The sequence below is a fragment of the Oncorhynchus kisutch genome, unplaced genomic scaffold (genome assembly GCF_002021735.2).
Source record: "Oncorhynchus kisutch isolate 150728-3 unplaced genomic scaffold, Okis_V2 Okis01b-Okis20b_hom, whole genome shotgun sequence".
NCBI lineage: Eukaryota > Metazoa > Chordata > Actinopteri > Salmoniformes > Salmonidae > Oncorhynchus > Oncorhynchus kisutch.
Window position 1 is genome coordinate 5,020,989 of NW_022261978.1, and position 19,167 is coordinate 5,040,155.

The 19,167-nt window shown below is 47.5% G+C and overlaps 2 protein-coding genes across 3 annotated transcripts in view; one reads left to right on the plus strand and one right to left on the minus strand.

The window, feature by feature from the left end:
- The window catches only part of LOC109884043 (very-long-chain enoyl-CoA reductase), a 19,400-nt gene extending 7,824 nt beyond the window's left edge, over window positions 1-11,576 (plus strand). The window contains exons 2-12 of one of the 2 annotated variants that reach the window (XM_031811522.1): window positions 272-322; window positions 2,240-2,291; window positions 2,998-3,042; window positions 3,551-3,654; window positions 5,926-6,041; window positions 6,315-6,420; window positions 6,930-7,002; window positions 9,681-9,727; window positions 9,835-9,892; window positions 10,020-10,108; window positions 10,939-11,576. In XM_031811522.1, coding sequence (XP_031667382.1) covers window positions 272-322; window positions 2,240-2,291; window positions 2,998-3,042; window positions 3,551-3,654; window positions 5,926-6,041; window positions 6,315-6,420; window positions 6,930-7,002; window positions 9,681-9,727; window positions 9,835-9,892; window positions 10,020-10,108; window positions 10,939-11,112 — 915 coding nt within the window. In that variant the 3' untranslated portion in view covers window positions 11,113-11,576. Of the gene's footprint in view, window positions 323-2,239; window positions 2,292-2,997; window positions 3,043-3,550; window positions 3,655-5,925; window positions 6,042-6,314; window positions 6,421-6,929; window positions 7,003-9,680; window positions 9,728-9,834; window positions 9,893-10,019; window positions 10,109-10,938 lie in introns of both variants that reach the window. The other variant, XM_031811521.1, reaches the window with a different exon arrangement.
- Window positions 11,577-13,413: 1,837 nt separating this feature from the next.
- LOC109884040 (NADH dehydrogenase [ubiquinone] 1 beta subcomplex subunit 7) lies at window positions 13,414-18,021 on the minus strand. Its single transcript, XM_020476043.2, has 3 exons — window positions 17,751-18,021; window positions 16,663-16,831; window positions 13,414-13,590 (listed from the first exon to the last, which is right to left on the minus strand). The coding sequence occupies exons 1-3, from the start codon at window positions 17,860-17,862 to the stop codon at window positions 13,506-13,508; spliced, it is 366 nt and encodes a 121-aa protein (XP_020331632.1). The 5' UTR covers window positions 17,863-18,021; the 3' UTR covers window positions 13,414-13,505.
- Window positions 18,022-19,167: the final 1,146 nt, after the last annotated feature.

Below are 19,167 nucleotides of genomic sequence, written 5' to 3' on the forward strand. Positions count from 1 at the left end.
CGAGGGGGAGAGAGATTTATTTCCACAGCTGAAACCAGACGCCCCGTTCTCCTCTCTCTGTTCAAACTGAGGGACTTGAGAAAAGGGTGTTTTTCCAGACAAAGGGATTAATTAGAGCGGCTAGTGGTGGAGGAGTGTGGCTATGGATACCGTAGTACTAGAGGGGGCTACCCACAAAAAGGCTGGTCCGGGGAGTGTCCCTGGGGTGCCAGCACCCCCCGTTAAACGGCCCAAAGCTAAGAAGGCTAAGAAAGCTGTGGTTTTCTTTGAGGTGGAGATTCTGGATGCCAAGACCAAGGACAAACTCTGCTTCCTGGACAAGGTAAGACCTCTTCACAAATACTGTGTGGGGGGGGGGGGGGGGGGGGGGGGCACACGTCTATATCTGTGTGTGTACGTCTATCTGTGTGTGTCTCTGTGTTAAATAGTGCAACAGGTGCAGGCTAGATAGGACTATTAGTCTAATGTAGGACGTTCCACTGTACTCAGGTCAGAAGTGCTGTCTGTCTGAGCCCAGTCAGTCTGTATAGTGCTGTCTGTCTGTCTGAGCCCAGTCAGTCTGTATAGTGCTGTGTAGCTCCAGGTACAACCTGAAGTAGTTAAGCCTTGTCTGAGCAAGAACGGCCCAGAGTGATCAGTACTACCTAGGACTGTAGTGAACTATCGTTCTTATGGCTTAGAGGTTAAAACTCCTGTCTATTAGCATGGTGTTATAGACTGATGGTTAAATGACAGGTGTAACACCTAGCTAGGTCCCCCACATCCCTCCCTCCCCCACACCTAGCTAGGTTTATCATGGTGTTATAGACTGATGGATAAATGACAGGTGTAACACCTAGCTAGGTTTATCATGGTGTTATCGTCTGATGGTTAAATGACAGGTGTAACACCTAGCTAGGTTTATCATGGTGTTATAGGTTTAATAGCACTGTATTAGGTTCTGTATGGTGTTAGTGTGATATTAGTAGGGCATACAGGAGCTGCAAGGTATCAGGTCACGTCCTCGCAGGATTACCACTGCTCTGAGACCTGTTCTCAGCTTAACACAGTTTCCGTGGCCACGTCATCCCCCACTTTAGACTGCGGCCCCCTGGAAAATAGAGATTCCTGAAGTAGGGCTTTGATGTGGGAGTGAGTATTTGATTTGGTTATTAGAATTTTATATTGGTGGAGTTGAAAAGTTATTCTAATCTAATGTTGTCAAGTAAATTATCTGGAACGTCTGGGGTGAAGTCATAAAGAGACTAGAATGTCTGGGAGAAACCTGTGATGTCACAAGTAGACTATAATCTCTTGAAGACCTCACCTCTGATGTCATAAAGATGAAATAATGTCTGGAGAATACTTTTAGATTTTTTATAAAGAGTAGAATCTCTGGGAAAGACCTCTGATGTCATGAAGACACTAGAATATCTTGGAGACCTGCAATGTCATAAATAGAATCTCTGTGATGTCATGAGAGAGTAGAATATCTGGGGAAGACCTGTGATGTCATAAGTAGACTAGAATGTCTGGAAAGGAACTTGGTGATGTCATAAAGAGAATAGAATGTCTGAGGGAAGACCTCTGTGATGTCACAGACAAATACAGTAGTAGTAGTAGAATGTCTGGTGAATGTTGTCAGGATGTCATTAAGAATGGAGCAGCCTCGTGGGGAGTCCAGTGTTTAGAACCTTTCAGTTTGACTGTTGTGACCCACCTTCAATACAGTCTTTGTACAAACACCTAGACCTTATCAACTAGCCAGTAAGGACTGTCCGTTGTTCCTCTGCCCGGCGATTAGTATTGGCTATAGTGGCCCATGGCTGGGCAGGACCATCCAGTCCCTGCTGACTGGAGTTAGGGGGTATGTCAGGGCTAAGCCCCCAGGATGAGGCAGTCTGGCTGGGGGAACAGGGTTCAGCACAAGCCCCTCAACCTCCAGACTTGGCATCAATCTGGGAGTGGCCGTTGTTAAATGGTTGTGTGTGCGTCAGGTTTTGTGTGTGCATCAGATTTTGTGTGTGCGTCATTGTCTTTGTGGGATTGTTGTTGCGGTGTGGCTTTGACTATGTGTGTGTGTGTTTTGGCACTGTATGTGTCTGTTATATTTATGCCGTGTGTGTGGTGATACCAGCTGTTTGATACCCAGTACCCAGGGGGTGTGGCCAGAGCTAGAGCTAAATTTACTGGTAATCACATGAAAGGCCAATAAGGAGGTGTGTGTGTGTGTGTCCCACTCATCTCTCTTGATTTGCAGGTTGAGCCAAATGCCACTATTGGGGAGATCAAGTCTATGTTCCACAAAAGCCGTGAGTACAACCTTAGATTGACATTACACAGCAAGCACACGGCAAGCACACAGCAAGCACATTCTGCTACAATTAAATTCACTTCAATATACAGTATTTCAAATAGCTAAAGAGTTTACCCTGCCTGTTGTCTGTGTGTCTGTCTTCTTTCTCTGTCTCTCCCTCTACCTGTCTGGTCTCTCCCTCTACCTGTCTGGTCTCTCCCTCTACCCGTCTGGTCTCTCCCTCTACCCGTCTGGTCTCTCCCTCTACCCGTCTGGTCTCTCCCTCTACCCGCCTGGTCTCTCCCTCTACCCGCCTGGTCTCTCCCTCTACCCGCCTGGTCTCTCCCTCTACCTGTCTGGTCTCTCCCTCTACCTATCTGGTCTCTCCCTCTACCTGTCTGGTCTCTCCCTCTACCTGTCTGGTCTCTCCCTCTACCCGTCTGGTCTCTCCCTCTACCCGTCTGGTCTCTCCCTCTACCCGCCTGGTCTCTCCCTCTACCCGCCTGGTCTCTCCCTCTACCCGCCTGGTCTCTCCCTCTACCCGCCTGGTCTCTCCCTCTACCCGCCTGGTCTCTCCCTCTACCCGTCTGGTCTCTCCCTCTACCTGTCTGGTCTCTCCCTCTACCTGTCTGGTCTCTCCCTCTACCTGTCTGGTCTCTCCCTCTACCTGTCTGGTCTCTCCCTCTACCTGTCTGGTTCCCTCCCTTGTCCGTCTGTCTCAGATCCTCAATGGTACGCAGCCAGACAGTCCATCCGTCTAGACCCAAGTAAGTCTAACTCCAAACCAGTCTTCTGCTGTTCAGTCTGTATGAATACTGTGTTGATATCTATAGTAGTGATGGTAGCAGGCTGGTACAGGACAGTGTTGATATCTATAGTATAGTAGTGATGGTAGCAGGCTGGTAGAGGACAGTGTTGATATCTATAGTATAGTAGTGATGGTAGCAGGCTGGTAGAGGACAGTGTTGATATCTATAGTATAGTAGTGATGGTAGCAGGCTGGTACAGGACAGTGTTGATATCTATAGTATAGTAGTGATGGTAGTAGGCTGGTACAGGACAGTATTGATATCTATAGTATAGTAGTGATGGTAGCAGGCTGGTACAGGACAGTGTTGATATCTATAGTATAGTAGTGATGGTAGTAGGCTGGTACAGGACAGTGTTGATATCTATAGTAGTGATGGTAGCAGGCTGGTAGAGGGTAAGGACTGATCATGCAACTTGTTTGTGGGGCTGTTATTAATCAGAATTCTCTTCTTCTCTCTCTATCAGAGGGTAAGTCTCTAAAGGATGAGGATGTTCTGCAGCATCTTCCTGTGGGAACCACGGCAACCTTCTACTTCCGAGACCTGGGAGCTCAAATCAGCTGGGTGACCGTGAGTACACACAGGCACACGCATACCACACACACAGGCACACGCATACCACACACGCATACCACACACATACCACACACACAGGCACACACACATACCACACACACAGGCACACACGCATACCACAGGCACACACGCATACCACACACACAGGCACACACGCATACCACACACACAGGCACACACGCATACCACACACAGGCACACACGCATACCACACACACAGGCACACACGCATACCACACACACAGGCACACACGCATACCACACACACAGGCACACACGCATACCACACACACAGACACACACGCATACCACACACACACAGGCACACACGCATAACCACACACACACAGGCACACACGCATACCACACACACGCATACCACACACACGCATACCACACCCACAGGCACACACGCATACCACACACACAGGCACACACGCATACCACAGGCACACACGCATACCACACACACAGGCACACACGCATACCACACACACAGGCACACACGCATACCACACACAGGCACACACGCATACCACACACAGGCACACACGCATACCACACACACAGGCACACACGCATACCACACACACAGGCACACACGCATACCACACACACAGGCACACACGCATACCACACACACAGGCACACACGCATACCACACACACACAGGCACACACGCATAACCGCACACACGCATACCACACACACGCATACCACACACACGCATACCACACACACAGGCACACACGCATACCACACACACAGGCACACACGCATACCACACACACAGGCACACACGCATACCACACACACACAGGCACACACGCATACCACACACACACAGGCACACACGCATAACCACACACACACAGGCACACACGCATACCACACACACGCATACCACACACACGTGTGCACACTAACTTGTGGCTATTAGTTTCCTCCTAACCTTGGTGTATATTACTTTTTTTATTAAAGTCCCTGTCACACTAACTGGGGGATGAAGAGACGTGGGGGAGGGAGAGACGTGGGGGAGGGACGTGAGGGAAGGAGGGACGTGAGGGAAGGAGGGACGTGAAGGAAGGAGAGACGTGAGGGAAGGAGGGATGTGAGGGAAGGAGAGACGTGAAGGAGGGAGAGACGTGGTGGAGGGACGTGAAGGAGGGAGAGACGTGGGGGAGGGACGTGAAGGAGGGAGGGACGTGAAGGGGGGAGGGACGTGAAGGAGGGAGAGACGTGGGGGAGGGACGTGAAGGAGGGAGGGACGTGAAGGGGGGAGGGACGTGAAGGAGGGAGGGACGTGAAGGAGGGAGAGAGACGTGGTGGGGGGGGAGAGACGTGGTGGGGGGGAGAGACGTCGTGGGGGGGGTGTGGGGGAGGGGGGGGAGACGTGGGGGAGGGAGAGACGTGGGGGAGGGACGTGACGGAGAGACGTGGGGGTTGGGAGAGACGTGGGGGTTGGGAGAGACGTGAGGGAGGGGTGACTGTCGGTTAGGCAGGAACAGGTGTGGAAAATAGAGCGATAAATTTATCCTCCCTGCCCGGCTGGCTGACTGGACATCTGTTAGTCCAACACGTAAACACCAGTGATCCACTAGGAGGAGGAGAGCTGGGCAGACTAGAGGGAGGGAGAAAAGTTAAGTTATGTTTTGTAAGTTATTCATGATGACCGTAGCAACAGTTTTTAAAATGGCTTTGTCCTTTGCTGCTCAGACAAGAGTTTATGAATGATCCGGAGCTCTGACACAACAGGGTTGATGAATGATCCGGAGCTCTGACACAACAAGGTTGATGAAGGATCCGGAGCTCTGACACAACAGGGTTGATGAATGATCCGGAGCTCTGACACAACAAGGTTAATGAAGGATCCGGAGCTCTGACACAACAGGGTTGACAAAGGATCCGGAGCTCTGACACAACAGGGTTGACGAATTATCCGGAGCTCTGACACAACAGGGTTGACGAAGGATCCGGAGCTCTGACACAACAGGGTTGACAAAGGATCAGGAGCTCTGACACAACAGGGTTGACGAAGGATCCGGAGCTCTGACACAACAGGGTTGATGAAGGATCTGGAGCTCTGACACAACAGGGTTGATGAATGATCTGGAGCTCTGACACAACAGGGTTGATGAATGATCCGGAGCTGGACTATATTATGCTGAACAAAAAATATAAATGCAACCATTTCAAATATTTTCCTGCGTTACATTTGACATAAGGAAATCAGTCAATTGAAATAGGTCTCTGATTGTCTCTCAGGTGTTTCTGACAGAGTATGGTGGTCCTCTCCTCCTCTACCTAATGTTCTACTTCCGTGTTCCCTTCATCTACGCCCCCAAATATGACTTCACCACCAGCAAGCACTGGGTCGTACAGTGAGTGTCTCTCTCTCTCTCTCTCTCTCTCTCTCTCTCACTCACACACACACACACACACATACTGGGTCATGCAGACGACTGTAGTCAGACGACTGTATATCTGAGTGGAACTGCAATGAGCCGCTTGTTAGATGTGAATCATATTTGTCTGCTAGTTGAACTCTAGTTCATCAAACTACGAATGGCAGGAATAAGGAGAACCATTGTCTTTGGTTTCTATGGTGAGTATCCTGGTGCATGTTGGGTAATGTAGTTTGTGTGTGATCCCAGTCTAGCCTGTATGTGTCACTCCTTCCATTACCTGAAGAGACTCCTGGAGACCCTGTTTGTCCATCGCTTCTCCCACGGGACCATGCCGTTACGCAACATCTTCAAGGTGACACACACACTGACGCATGCACACATACACTGACGGTACACACACACACATTCATAACACACACACTGACGCGCACACACACACTGACTAATGCACACACACACTGACGGTACACACACACATTCATAACACACACACTGACGCATGCACACACACTGATGGCACACGCATTCATAACACACACACTCACTGTGTCTCGTTCTCTCTCTGACACACACCACAGCCTTAGTTGCCCTCTTACCTCATCGTGATAGTGTATCACCTTACACATACCTCATCTAGGGAAACCTAGCCTGTCTCTTCAACCCAGGGTGACCTTTGAACCTGCTGAGAGATTCTGGGGTCATCTGACACTGTGGTCCGCATCCTAATTGGCTCCCTATTTCCTATGTAATGCGCTACTAGGCTACCCTGCCGCCCCGTTAAAAGGTAGTGCAGGATATAGGGTATTAGTGTGCAATTTGGGACGAAGCCTGTGTGTGATAAAGTGTGTTCCTGTGTTCCAGAACTGCACCTACTACTGGGGCTTTGCTGCCTGGATGGCCTACTATATTAACCACCCACTATATACACCACCTAGTGAGTATGCTACTATATTAACCACTCTCTACATACACCACCCCTAGTGAGTACGCTACTATATTAACCACCCCCTAGTGAGTATGCTACTATATTAACCACCCACTATATACACCCCCTAGTGAGTATGCTACTATATTAACCACCCTCTATATACACCACCCCCTAGTGAGTACGCTACTATATTAACCACCCTCTATATACACCACCTAGTGAGTACACTACTATATTAACCACCCTCTATATACACCACCTAGTGAGTACACTACTATATTAACCACCCTCTATTTACACCACCCCCTAGTGAGTACGCTACTATATTAACCACCCTCTATATACACCACCCCTAGTGAGTACACTACTATATTAACCACCCCCTAGTGAGTATGCTACTATATTAACCACCCCTAGTGAGTGTGCTACTATATTAACCACCCCCTAGTGAGTGTGCTACTATATTAACCACCCCCTAGTGAGTACGCTACTATATTAACCACCCCCTAGTGAGTACGCTACTATATTAACCATCCTCTGTATAACCCCCTAGTGAGTACGCTACTATATCAACCACCCCCTAGTGAGTACGCTACTATATCAACCACCCTCTATATACATCACCCCCTTGTGAGTACGCTACTATATTAACAACCCTCTACATACACCACCCCCTAGTGAGTACGCTACTATATCAACCACCCCCTAGTGAGTACGCTACTATATTAACAACCCTCTACATATACCACCCCCTAGTGAGTACGCTACTATATCAACCACCCCCTAGTGAGTACGCTACTATATCAACCACCCCCTAGTGAGTACGCTACTATATTAACAACCCTCTACATATACCATCCCCTAGTGAGTACGCTACTATATCAACCACCCCCTAGTGAGTACGCTACTATATCAACCACCCCCTAGTGAGTACGCTACTATATTAACCACCCCCTAGTGAGTACGCTACTATATCAACCACCCCCTAGTGAGTACGCTACTATATTAACCACCCCCTAGTGAGTACGCTACTATAATAACCATCCTCTATATACACCACCCCTAGTGAGTACACTACTATATCAACCACCCCGTAGTGAGTACGCTACTACATTAACCATCCTCTATATACACCACCCCCTAGTGAGTACGCTACTATATTAACCACCCCCTAGTAAGTACGCTACTATATCAACCACCCCCTAGTGAGTACGCTACTATATCAACCACCCCCTAGTGAGTACGCTACTATATTAACCACCCCCTAGTGAGTACGCTACTATATTAACCACCCCCTAGTGAGTACGCTACTATATCAACCCACCCCCTAGTGAGTACGCTACTATATCAACCACCCCCTAGTGAGTACGCTACTATATCAACCACCCCCTAGTGAGTGTGCTACTATATTAACCACCCCCTAGTGAGTACGCTACTATATTAACCACCCCTAGTGAGTACGCTACTATATTAACAACCCTCTACATATACCACCCCCTAGTGAGTACGCTACTATATCAACCACCCCTAGTGAGTACGCTACTATATCAACCACCCCCTAGTGAGTACGCTACTATTTCAACCACCCCCTTGTGAGTACGCTACTATATCAACCACCCCCTTGTGAGTACGCTACTATATCAACCACCCCCTAGTGAGTACGCTACTATATCAACCACCCCCTAGTGAGTACGCTACTATATTAACAACCCTCTACATATACCACCCCCTAGTGAGTACGCTACTATATCAACCACCCCCTAGTGAGTACACTACTATATCAACCACCCCCTAGTGAGTACACTACTATATCAACCACCCCCTAGTGAGTACACTACTATATCAACCACCCCCTAGTGAGTACGCTACTATATTAACCACCCCCTAGTGAGTACGCTACTATATTAACCATCCTCTATATACACCACCCCTAGTGAGTACGCTACTATATTAACCACCCTCTACATACACCACCCCCTAGTGAGTACGCTACTATATTAACCACCCTCTATATACACCACCTAGTGAGTACGCTACTATATTAACCACCCTCTATATACACCACCCCCTAGTGAGTACGCTACTATATTAACCACCCCCTAGTGAGTATGCTACTATATTAACCACCCTCTACATACACCACCCCTAGTGAGTACGCTACTATATTAACCACCCCCTAGTGAGTACGCAACTATATCAACCACCTCCTAGTGAGTACGCTACTATATCAACCACCCCCTAGTGAGTACGCTACTATATTAACAACCCTCTACATACACCACCCCCTAGTGAGTACGCTACTATATTAACCACCCTCTATATACACACCACCTAGTGAGTACGCTACTATATTAACCACCCCCTAGTGAGTACGCGACTATATTAACCACCCTCTATATACACCACCCCCTAGTGAGTATGCTACTATATTAACCACCCCCTAGTGAGTACGCTACTATATTAACCACCCCCTAGTGAGTACGCTACTATATTAACCACCCCCTAGTGAGTACGCTACTATATTAACCACCACCTAGTGAGTACGCTACTATATTAACCACCCCCTAGTGAGTACGCTACTATATTAACCACCCCCTAGTGAGTACGCTACTATATTAACCACCCTCTATATACACCACCCCGTATTGAGTACGCTACTATATTAACCACCCTTGTCTTTTCAGCAATCTATGGTGAGCAGCAGGTCAGGATTGCCCTCATCATCTTTCTGGTAAGACTCTACTGTTCTATGCTCTACTATAATGTCCTCATCCTGTATATTATAGTAATAGAACAATATCATAGTAAATGGTTATTTAGTAGATGCTATCTTCTCAGTTCTGTCAGGTTGGTAACTTCTCCATCCATATCGCCCTGCGGAACCTCCGCCCACCAGGTACACACTCCTATTGAATATGCAAAAACATTAGAACACATCAATCAGTTCAACATGCACTGTTTTCTCTGTGTGCTACAAAACAGTAGCCCACAATAATCTCTCTCCCTCTGTCTGTCTCCATCAGGATCTAAGACCAGGAAGATCCCCTACCCCACTAAGAACCCCTTCACCTGGATCTTCCTGCTGGTCTCATGTCCCAACTACACCTATGAGGTGAGTGTTATTTTATTTATTTATTTAACCAGGCAAGTCAGTTAAGAACAAATTCTTATTTTCAATGACTGCCTGGGAACAGTGGGTTAACTGCCTGTTCAGGGGCAGAACGACAGATTTTTACCTTGTCAGCTCGGGGGTTTGAATTTGCAACCTTCCGGTTACTAGTCCAACGCTCTAACCACTAGGCTAGTCCAGGCACAGATCTAGGATCAGCTTCCCCTCCACCAATCTTAACCATTAGTGTGGAAAATGCAAAGATCAATGTCTAGGGGCGACGTCACCCTGTATTTAGTCCAGGGTGACGCTGCCCTCTGCTGGTTAGGAGGAACAGTGTGCATTATGTCTCTCACTGTAGTAGTTAGGCTCATGGCCACCTAGTGGCAGAAGTTGGCAGTGACATTTTAGTGTATAGGAAACAGGTTTGGATACCTGGTCAGTTATATAACTAAATGTCTTCCACATTTAACCCAACCCCTCTGAATCAGAGGTGTGGGGGGCTGCCTTAATCAACATCCACATTTAACCCAACCCCTCTGAATCAGAGGTGTGGGGGGCTGCCTTAATCAACATCCACATTTAACCCAACCCCTCTGAATCAGAGGTGTGGGGGGCTGCCTTAATCAACATTCACATTTAACCCAACCCCTCTGAATCAGAGGTGAAGGGGGCTGCCTTATTCAACATCCACATTATGATATGTGTGTGTGTGTGTGTGTGTGACACCATCATTCTTTCTCCCATGTAGTGTCTGCTCATAGCCACCTTTAGTGTGTGTGTGTGTGTGTGTGACATGTATAAAAGTATGTGTAACACCATCTCTCCTGTAGCTGGGCTCGTGGTTCGGCTTCACCCTGATGACTCAGTGTCTGCCGGTGGCTTTCTTCACGGCGGTGGGCTTCATCCAGATGACGGTGTGGGCCAAGGGGAAGCACCGCAGCTACCTAAAAGAGTTCCGGGACTACCCTCCCCTTCGCTCGCCCATCCTCCCCTTCGTCCTCTAGAGAAGACTGGAGACCCACCCAAACCTACACTACACTGGACTGACCTGGAATGAGAACCCTGCCCCCTTGACTACCCCCCAATTCATAACACTTACCCCCCCCCAAAACATTTTGAGGAGACTGTCTTATACTATGCTTTCCCACACAGAAGTTTCTGCCTAACAACGCTCCTCAACCCACGTGATTGGCTATTGTTATTTTTCTTATCTGAGTGTTTAATAACCTGACTGACAGTCTGGCATGTCTCAAATGGTACAATACTACAGGGCCCTCTGGTCAAAAGTAGTGCACTACATAGGGGCTAGGGAGCCATTTGGGATGTGACCAGTATCTAACAAGGTGTAGGTCTATCTGCTCTGGGTTACTTTAGTTGTTTTTTGTTTTTTTACTCATGTGAAGAAGTATAACAATACCAAAGTCTTTGATCAGAAATGGGGAAATAAACCATGAGCTTTTGGTCGTTCTGTTGGAACTTTCATTAGAAGTCATTTAGTTTAAAAACCATCTATGATCTGATGATATAGACTACTGTTACTACACTGGAGACTAATACACACCACTGTTACCACACTGGAGATGAGGGCCATATGATACAATAGGACACATCTAAGGCTGCGTTTACACAGGCAGACCCATTGTGATCCCACCCCACAAATTGGTCTTTTGACCATCTCAGATCTGATTGCGCAAATGAGTGAGAAATCAGAATTGGGCTGCCTGTCTAAACCCAGCCTGTGACAGGGACGGAATGCGAAACTAAATTGATTCTATTCAATCAGTTGATGGATCTAGTTGTAGCAGAGCTACTGTCAGTAGAGGGAAAGATGTCATCCAGAATGACCAGACAAAGTGCACATGTCCATATGATCTAGGATCAGCTCCCCTCGTATCATTATGAAATAAAAGGCTAACCTGATCCTAGGGGACTAGCTTTTCACCCCGTTGAATGTAGCACAGGCAGGACTAGTGATAAAGAAACAAACTAATCTTGATTCACTCAGATCAGCATTAACTGGTGACGGCTGATGTCTGGGCGGTGTCAGAGGTGGAACTGCGTTAGAGCGGTCAAATCCCCAAGCAGCTCCGTGTGATAAGACCGGTTAACACAATCACGGACACGGCCATTGGATGCGACAAAATCCCATTCAGCTGTGTTAAAGTTCAAACACTTGAATTAGACTGGTAGGCAGAAAACCCCCATTCAAATGAATACATACATTAGCCGAACATCATTTGACAGAGTCATTATTCCTGACAGAAGTTCAAAACAGAGCGTAGGCTCTAACGCAGCACAGATAAGGGGTTTGTCAATAGCAGCCTCTCTGATTCGTCAGCTCCTACTGCAGTTACACCTCCAACACCGTGGAAACATCAGCTATGTGGATCCGGCCAAAGCTGGTTGACACGCGATCTGATTGAATCCAGGCCTAAATGTTAGACCGGTTGTTGACAATGCGGCTTTTTAAAGGCAATTTTCCGATAGAGCCGACATGTTCACCGTGAATGAGATCTCTACTACAAACACGGGAACATCACCTTTTAAAAGCTGCATTGTCGACAACCCCACTGTCAGATAGCTGGCTCAGACCCTGCTCTGATACACACCCCACTGTCAGATAGCTGGCTCAGACCCTGCTCTGATACACACCCCACTGTCAGATAGCTGGCTCAGACCCTGCTCTGATACACACCCCACTGTCAGATAGCTGGCTCAGACCCTGCTCTGATACACACCCCACTGTCAGATAGCTGGCTCAGACCCTGCTCTGATACACACCCCTCCTGTCAGATAGCTGGCTCAGACCCTGCTCTGATACACACCCCACTGTCAGATAGCTGGCTCAGACCCTGCTCTGATACACACCCCACTGTCAGATAGCTGGCTCAGACCCTGCTCTGATACACACCCCACTGTCAGATAGCTGGCTCAGACCCTGCTCTGATACACACCCCACTGTCAGATAGCTGGCTCAGACTCTGCTCTGATGCACACCCCACTGTCAGATAGCTGGCTCAGACTCTGCTCTGATGCACACCCCACTGTCAGATAGCTGGCTCAGACCCTGCTCTGATACACACCCCACTGTCAGATAGCTGGCTCAGACTCTGCTCTGATGCACACCCCACTGTCAGATAGCTGGCTCAGACCCTGCTCGGATACACACCCCTCCTGCTACCTGGGGTGTATTCAACAAAAACAAGCATTTCTATTGGACAGATTGGGGTGGGTCCCTCCACGTTGGTTCCTGCGTGGTTCCCCGGCTCGTAACGTACCAGGAAACAAACAAAGAGACGGGTGGCTCAGGGCTAGAGTCATGGAGCTCTTTATTGTGGAGAGCAGCAGGTATGTACACAGAGGGGTCAGGGGTTAGAGGTCATGATGACGATGATGCTCAAGCTGCCTGGGCTTCCTCCACCCTCTTCTTCCTCATCTGCAGCCGTCGCTCCCGCTCATACTCCTTCATACGCATCACGTAGCTACACACACACAGAGACACAGAGAAGAGAGGGGCGTTCAAGTGGATTTGATGGGGGAGGACCTCAGATGGCAGTACTACTACTACAAGTCTGACAACTCTATTCACGTGTGACCATCAGACACATGCATCAACTCTCTTTGATAACAATACATGCCATTTTGTACTGTAATCGAAAGCCACATGACCACTGTCAAGTCAACTTCCTGTTTCCCTCTAAGCTGTGCGCGGCCACTCTCCTCCTGCAGGACAGCAGAGCAGAAGAAATGCCAGCCTGCACAGACTCAGGAGATTGGACTTCACCCCCATTAGTTTGCACTATATAGATCAACGTTTCTGTCTCTGATTGAATAACTTATCAGACCCTTTTCAATACAAGATTTAGTCTGATTTTGTTGTAGGCGGAGCCAGTCTCATGGAATGTAGGCCTGCATTGAACCCCACCTATAGGTTACTGTAGGCCTGCATTGAACCACACCTATAGGTTACTGTAGGCCTGCATTGAACCCCACCTATAGGTTACTGTAGGCCTGCATTGAACCCCACCTATAGGTTACTGTAGGCCTGCATTGAACCCCACCTATAGGTTACTGTAGGCCTGCATTGAACCCCACCTATAGGTTACTGTAGGCCTGCATTCAACCCCACCTATAGGTTACTGTAGGCCTGCATTCAACCCCACCTATAGGTTACTGTAGGCCTGCATTCAACCCCACCTATAGGTTACTGTAGGCCTGCATTGAACCCCACCTATAGGTTACTGTAGGCCTGCATTGAACCACACCTATAGGTTACTGTAGGCCTGCATTGAACCCCACCTATAGGTTACTGTAGGCCTGCATTGAACCCCACCTATAGGTTACTGTAGGCCTGCATTGAACCCCACCTATAGGTTACTGTAGGCCTGCATTGAACCCCACCTATAGGTTACTGTAGGCCTGCATTCAACCCCACCTATAGGTTACTGTAGGCCTGCATTGAACCCCACCTATAGGTTACTGTAGGCCTGCATTGAACCCCACCTATAGGTTACTGTAGGCCTGCATTGAACCCCACCTATAGGTTACTGTAGGCCTGCATTGAACCCCACCTATAGGTTACTGTAGGCCTGCATTGAACCCCACCTATAGGTTACTGTAGGCCTGCATTGAACCCCACCTATAGGTTACTGTAGGCCTGCATTGAACCCCACCTATAGGTTACTGTAGGCCAGCATTGAACCCCACCTATAGGTTACTGTAGGCCAGCATTGAACCCCACCTATAGGTTACTGTAGGCCTGCATTGAATCCCACCTATAGGTTACTGTAGGCCTGCATTGAACCCCACCTATAGGTTACTGTAGGCCTGCATTGAACCCCACCTATAGGTTACTGTAGGCCTGCATTGAACCACACCTATAGGTTACTGTAGGCCTGCATTGAACCCCACCTATAGGTTACTGTAGGCCTGCATTGAACCCCACCTATAGGTTACTGTAGGCCTGCATTGAACCCCACCTATAGGTTACTGTAGGCCTGCATTGAACCCCACCTATAGGTTACTGTAGGCCTGCATTGAACCCCACCTATAGGTTACTGTAGGCCTGCATTGAACCCCACCTATAGGTTACTGTAGGCCTGCATTGAACCCCACCTATAGGTTACTGTAGGCCTGCATTGAACCACACCTATAGGTTACTGTAGGCCTGCATTGAACCCCACCTATAGGTTACATGATAGAAATCAAAGGCTATTTCCATGTGAAAATGTTCTGGGATTTTCTCTATTGGTAGGCCACTCTGATAGGAGTACATTATGCCAAATAGCCTATTGGCTACTGTCTAAAACTGATGGTACAGCCTATTGGCTACTGCCTAAAACTGATGGTACAGCCTATTGGTTACTGTCTAAAACTGATGGTACAACCTATTGGTTACTGTCTAAAACTGATGGCACAACCTATTGGTTACTGTCTAAAACTGATGGTACAGCCTATTGGTTACTGTCTAAAACTGATGGTACAGCCTATTGGTTACTGTCTAAAACTGATGGTACAACCTATTGGTTACTGTCTAAAACTGATGGTACAGCCTATTGGTTACTGTCTAAAACTGATGGTACAACCTATTGGCTACTGTCTAAAACTGGTGGTACAGCCTATTGGTTACTGTCTAAAACTGATGGCACAACCTATTGGTTACTGTCTAAAACTGGTGGTACAGCCTATTGGTTACTGTCTAAAACTGATGGTACAGCCTATTGGCTACTGTCTAAAACTGATGGGACAACCTCAGAGTTCACTGTAAACAGGAAGTTGCACAGAATGTTTAAGTTTCTGCTCACAAGACCGGACTTGCTCAGTGCTCCAAAAAATGACAGGGAACATTGGACATGACCCCAGTGGGATTTAAACAGGGAACATTGGACATGACCCCAGTGGGATTTAAACTCAAAACACTGGCTGGGATGCAGCCATAAAGTGTGTCCAGGAAAGCCAGAAACAAACTCCATGTGTTGCTAAACCTCGAGGCAGATACCTACTCCTAGAACCAGGCAGATACCTACTCCTAGAACCAGGCAGATACCTACTCCTAGAACCAGGCAGATACCTACTCCTAGAACCAGGCAGATACCTACTCCTAGAACCAGGCAGATACCTACTCCTAGAACCAGGCAGATACCTACTCCTAGAACCAGGCAGATACCTACTCCTAGAACCAGCCAGATACCTACTCCTAGAACCAGCCAGATACCTACTCCTAGAACCAGGCAGATACCTACTCCTAGAACCAGGCAGATACCTACTCCTAGAACCAGGCAGATACCTACTCCTAGAACCAGGCAGATACCTACTCCTAGAACCAGGCAGATACCTACTCCTAGAACCAGGCAGATACCTACTCCTAGAACCAGGCAGATACCTACTCCTAGAACCAGGCAGATACCTACTCCTAGAACCAGGCAGATACCTACTCCTAGAACCAGGCAGATACCTACTCCTAGAACCAGGCAGATACCTACTCCTAGAACCAGGCAGATACCTACTCCTAGAACCAGGCAGATACCTACTCATAGAACCAGGCAGATACTTACTCCTGGTGCTCGCAGTAGTCCCAGTCGTGTCTCTCGTGTTTACAGGCCAGGAAGTTGGGCCAGTTGTCCCTCTTACACTTCATGAGCTTGATGAGGTGGTGGGCGCAGTAGTCCCTCTGGAGTACAGGGACCTGGGCCAGGTTCATCTGGGCCTGGGAGGCCACCATCTCTACCAGGGGGACAACATGTTACACCAGGGGTTAATGGGGGAGGCCACTATCTCTACGAGGGGGACAACATGTTACACCAGGGGTTAATGCGGGAGGCCACCATCTCTACCAGGGGGACAACATGTTACACCAGGGGTTAATGGGGGAGGCCACCATCTCTACCAGGGGGACAACATGTTACACCAGGGGTTAATGGGGGAGGACACCATCTCTACCAGGGGGACAAGATAACATGTTACACCATCTCTACCAGGGGGACAAGATAACATGTTACACCATCTCTACCAGGGGGACAATATAACATGTTACACCAGGGGTTAATGGGGAGGCAACCATCTCTACCAGGGGGACAAGATAACATGTTACATCATCTCTACTAGTGGGGACACACACAAAATGAAAATTGTCAACAAAGAAAGGACTAGGCTTTTTCCTGAGATGTGTATAAGTGTAGCCTTGCATGTTCCGTAATGCATTGTATGTATGCAAGGAACGGTTGTACTGTTGGCAAGCAACTACTCTTTCACAGAGTAAGGAAAGGAGACGAGGAGAGGAAGACATTGGATTATTGAGATGCACCCGGGATTTATGACTGAATTTGACAGGACGGGGAATATCTGTTCACAACCATTTTGCTGTCTGAACTGACATTTTTATTAATTAATTTTTATTTATTTTCATTAAAATATAAACAGTTTACACGAATGGAAAGGGGGCGAAATACTCTAGTTATATTTAATAGGGAACTTATCATGCTAGCCAAATTTGGGTAACGTTAGCAAGCCACTACTAGTTGCAGTTAGCTTGTTAGCGGACTTTACTTTCCATGGACATAACATGAGTCTACCAGCAGACACTTTGCAACCATACTCCTGTACGGTCACACGATCAGACCAAAACAGTCTCAACAATACACACCTCTCTCTTTCCTCTCGTCGAAGCCGAATTCGGGGTCAAAGCCAAACGGTTTCGCAGGGTCAGGCTCGGTCTCCGTCTCGGTGATATACCGCCGCGCGAGGTGAGCTCCCATGGTGCTAACGGTACTTTTTCACAATGAAAATAAAATAATCGGTGTTTCCTACGACTCCGGGAGAGAACTAATTCAAGATTGACAGAATAAATATGCCATTCGGTCACCTCCACAAGACCCAACGAGCTACTTCCTTTCTGCAACGGAAATAAACAAGTCGAGCCGTACTAGAGTGAAACACCTCCCCTGCCACAGCACCATGCGTGAAATTGGTTCCACTAAGCGCTCTTCTTCCTCTTCTTCGATGGCGGTTGGCATCCATACTCCATACTCACACGAATCCTCTCAGTATCCTTCCCCTTCAACCCATCTGCCTCAGCTGTGGTGTATTTTCATATATGGCAAGGGATGTCAGGCTTCCCTAAATATTTGACCCAAAAATGTTCAACAATTATAAAATCATTTCTCTCTGTGTTTTCATAATTTCCATTCAATTCGCAAGTGGCTGAGTCTCACCTGAGAAATCATCAGAGCGAGGGAAACAGTGCCTCTCTGTCTCAGTATGTGTAGTCCATGTATCTGATGCTGTTTGGACCAAAGGAGTATGACATGTTGCCGCCCTAGCAGTTGATTGATTGATGCCAGCAAGCGTTTTGCCTCCCTTGATATTTGTTTTTAATTGAAACTGTGTGTTGTCCTAGCGCAGCAAAACGCCCCCCAAGGGAGGCCAGTTTGGATTTGGTTTCACACCTATCAAATCACATCCAAAGCAAAACATTTATTTATTTATTTATTTGCTAAATCTGCCTTTTCCTAAAGCCATGGATGGAGATGGGGATTTGGACTAGTGGTTTTGACTTAATTCTCTGTACAGGCCAATAACTATGATGGCGACACTTATCTAACCATAAATGCCTATATTGTGCCACTGGGCTGATATGATTGTTGCCCATGCGGGGAAGTCAAGCTAGCAAGCATTTTAGCTAAGTAGCCTATGAAAACAAAAAACTAAAATCATACAGTATGACAGAGCCATAGACTGTTTTTCCAAGATGAAAGAGAGGAGGATGGCATTTGTGTTCAACAAATTATTAATTTTTTTTACTTACATGCACACGCACACAGACCAAAATCAGTACTAGCCTAGTTGATTTGATGATGTTTCAATGTTTAAGTTGAAATGGTGCTGGAATTAGCGGAGGCAGTGCTGCTGTTGTCTTTGTGTTGACTTGAGGTAACTTCATGGTTCTAAATCAGTAGTTGTTTAGTAAACTGTAGAAAACATGAACCTGACCGTGCTGTATGTCATGTAACTGGTCTGTTACATGCAATATGTGCTTTGTGGAATTCCCTCAGACAGATGTT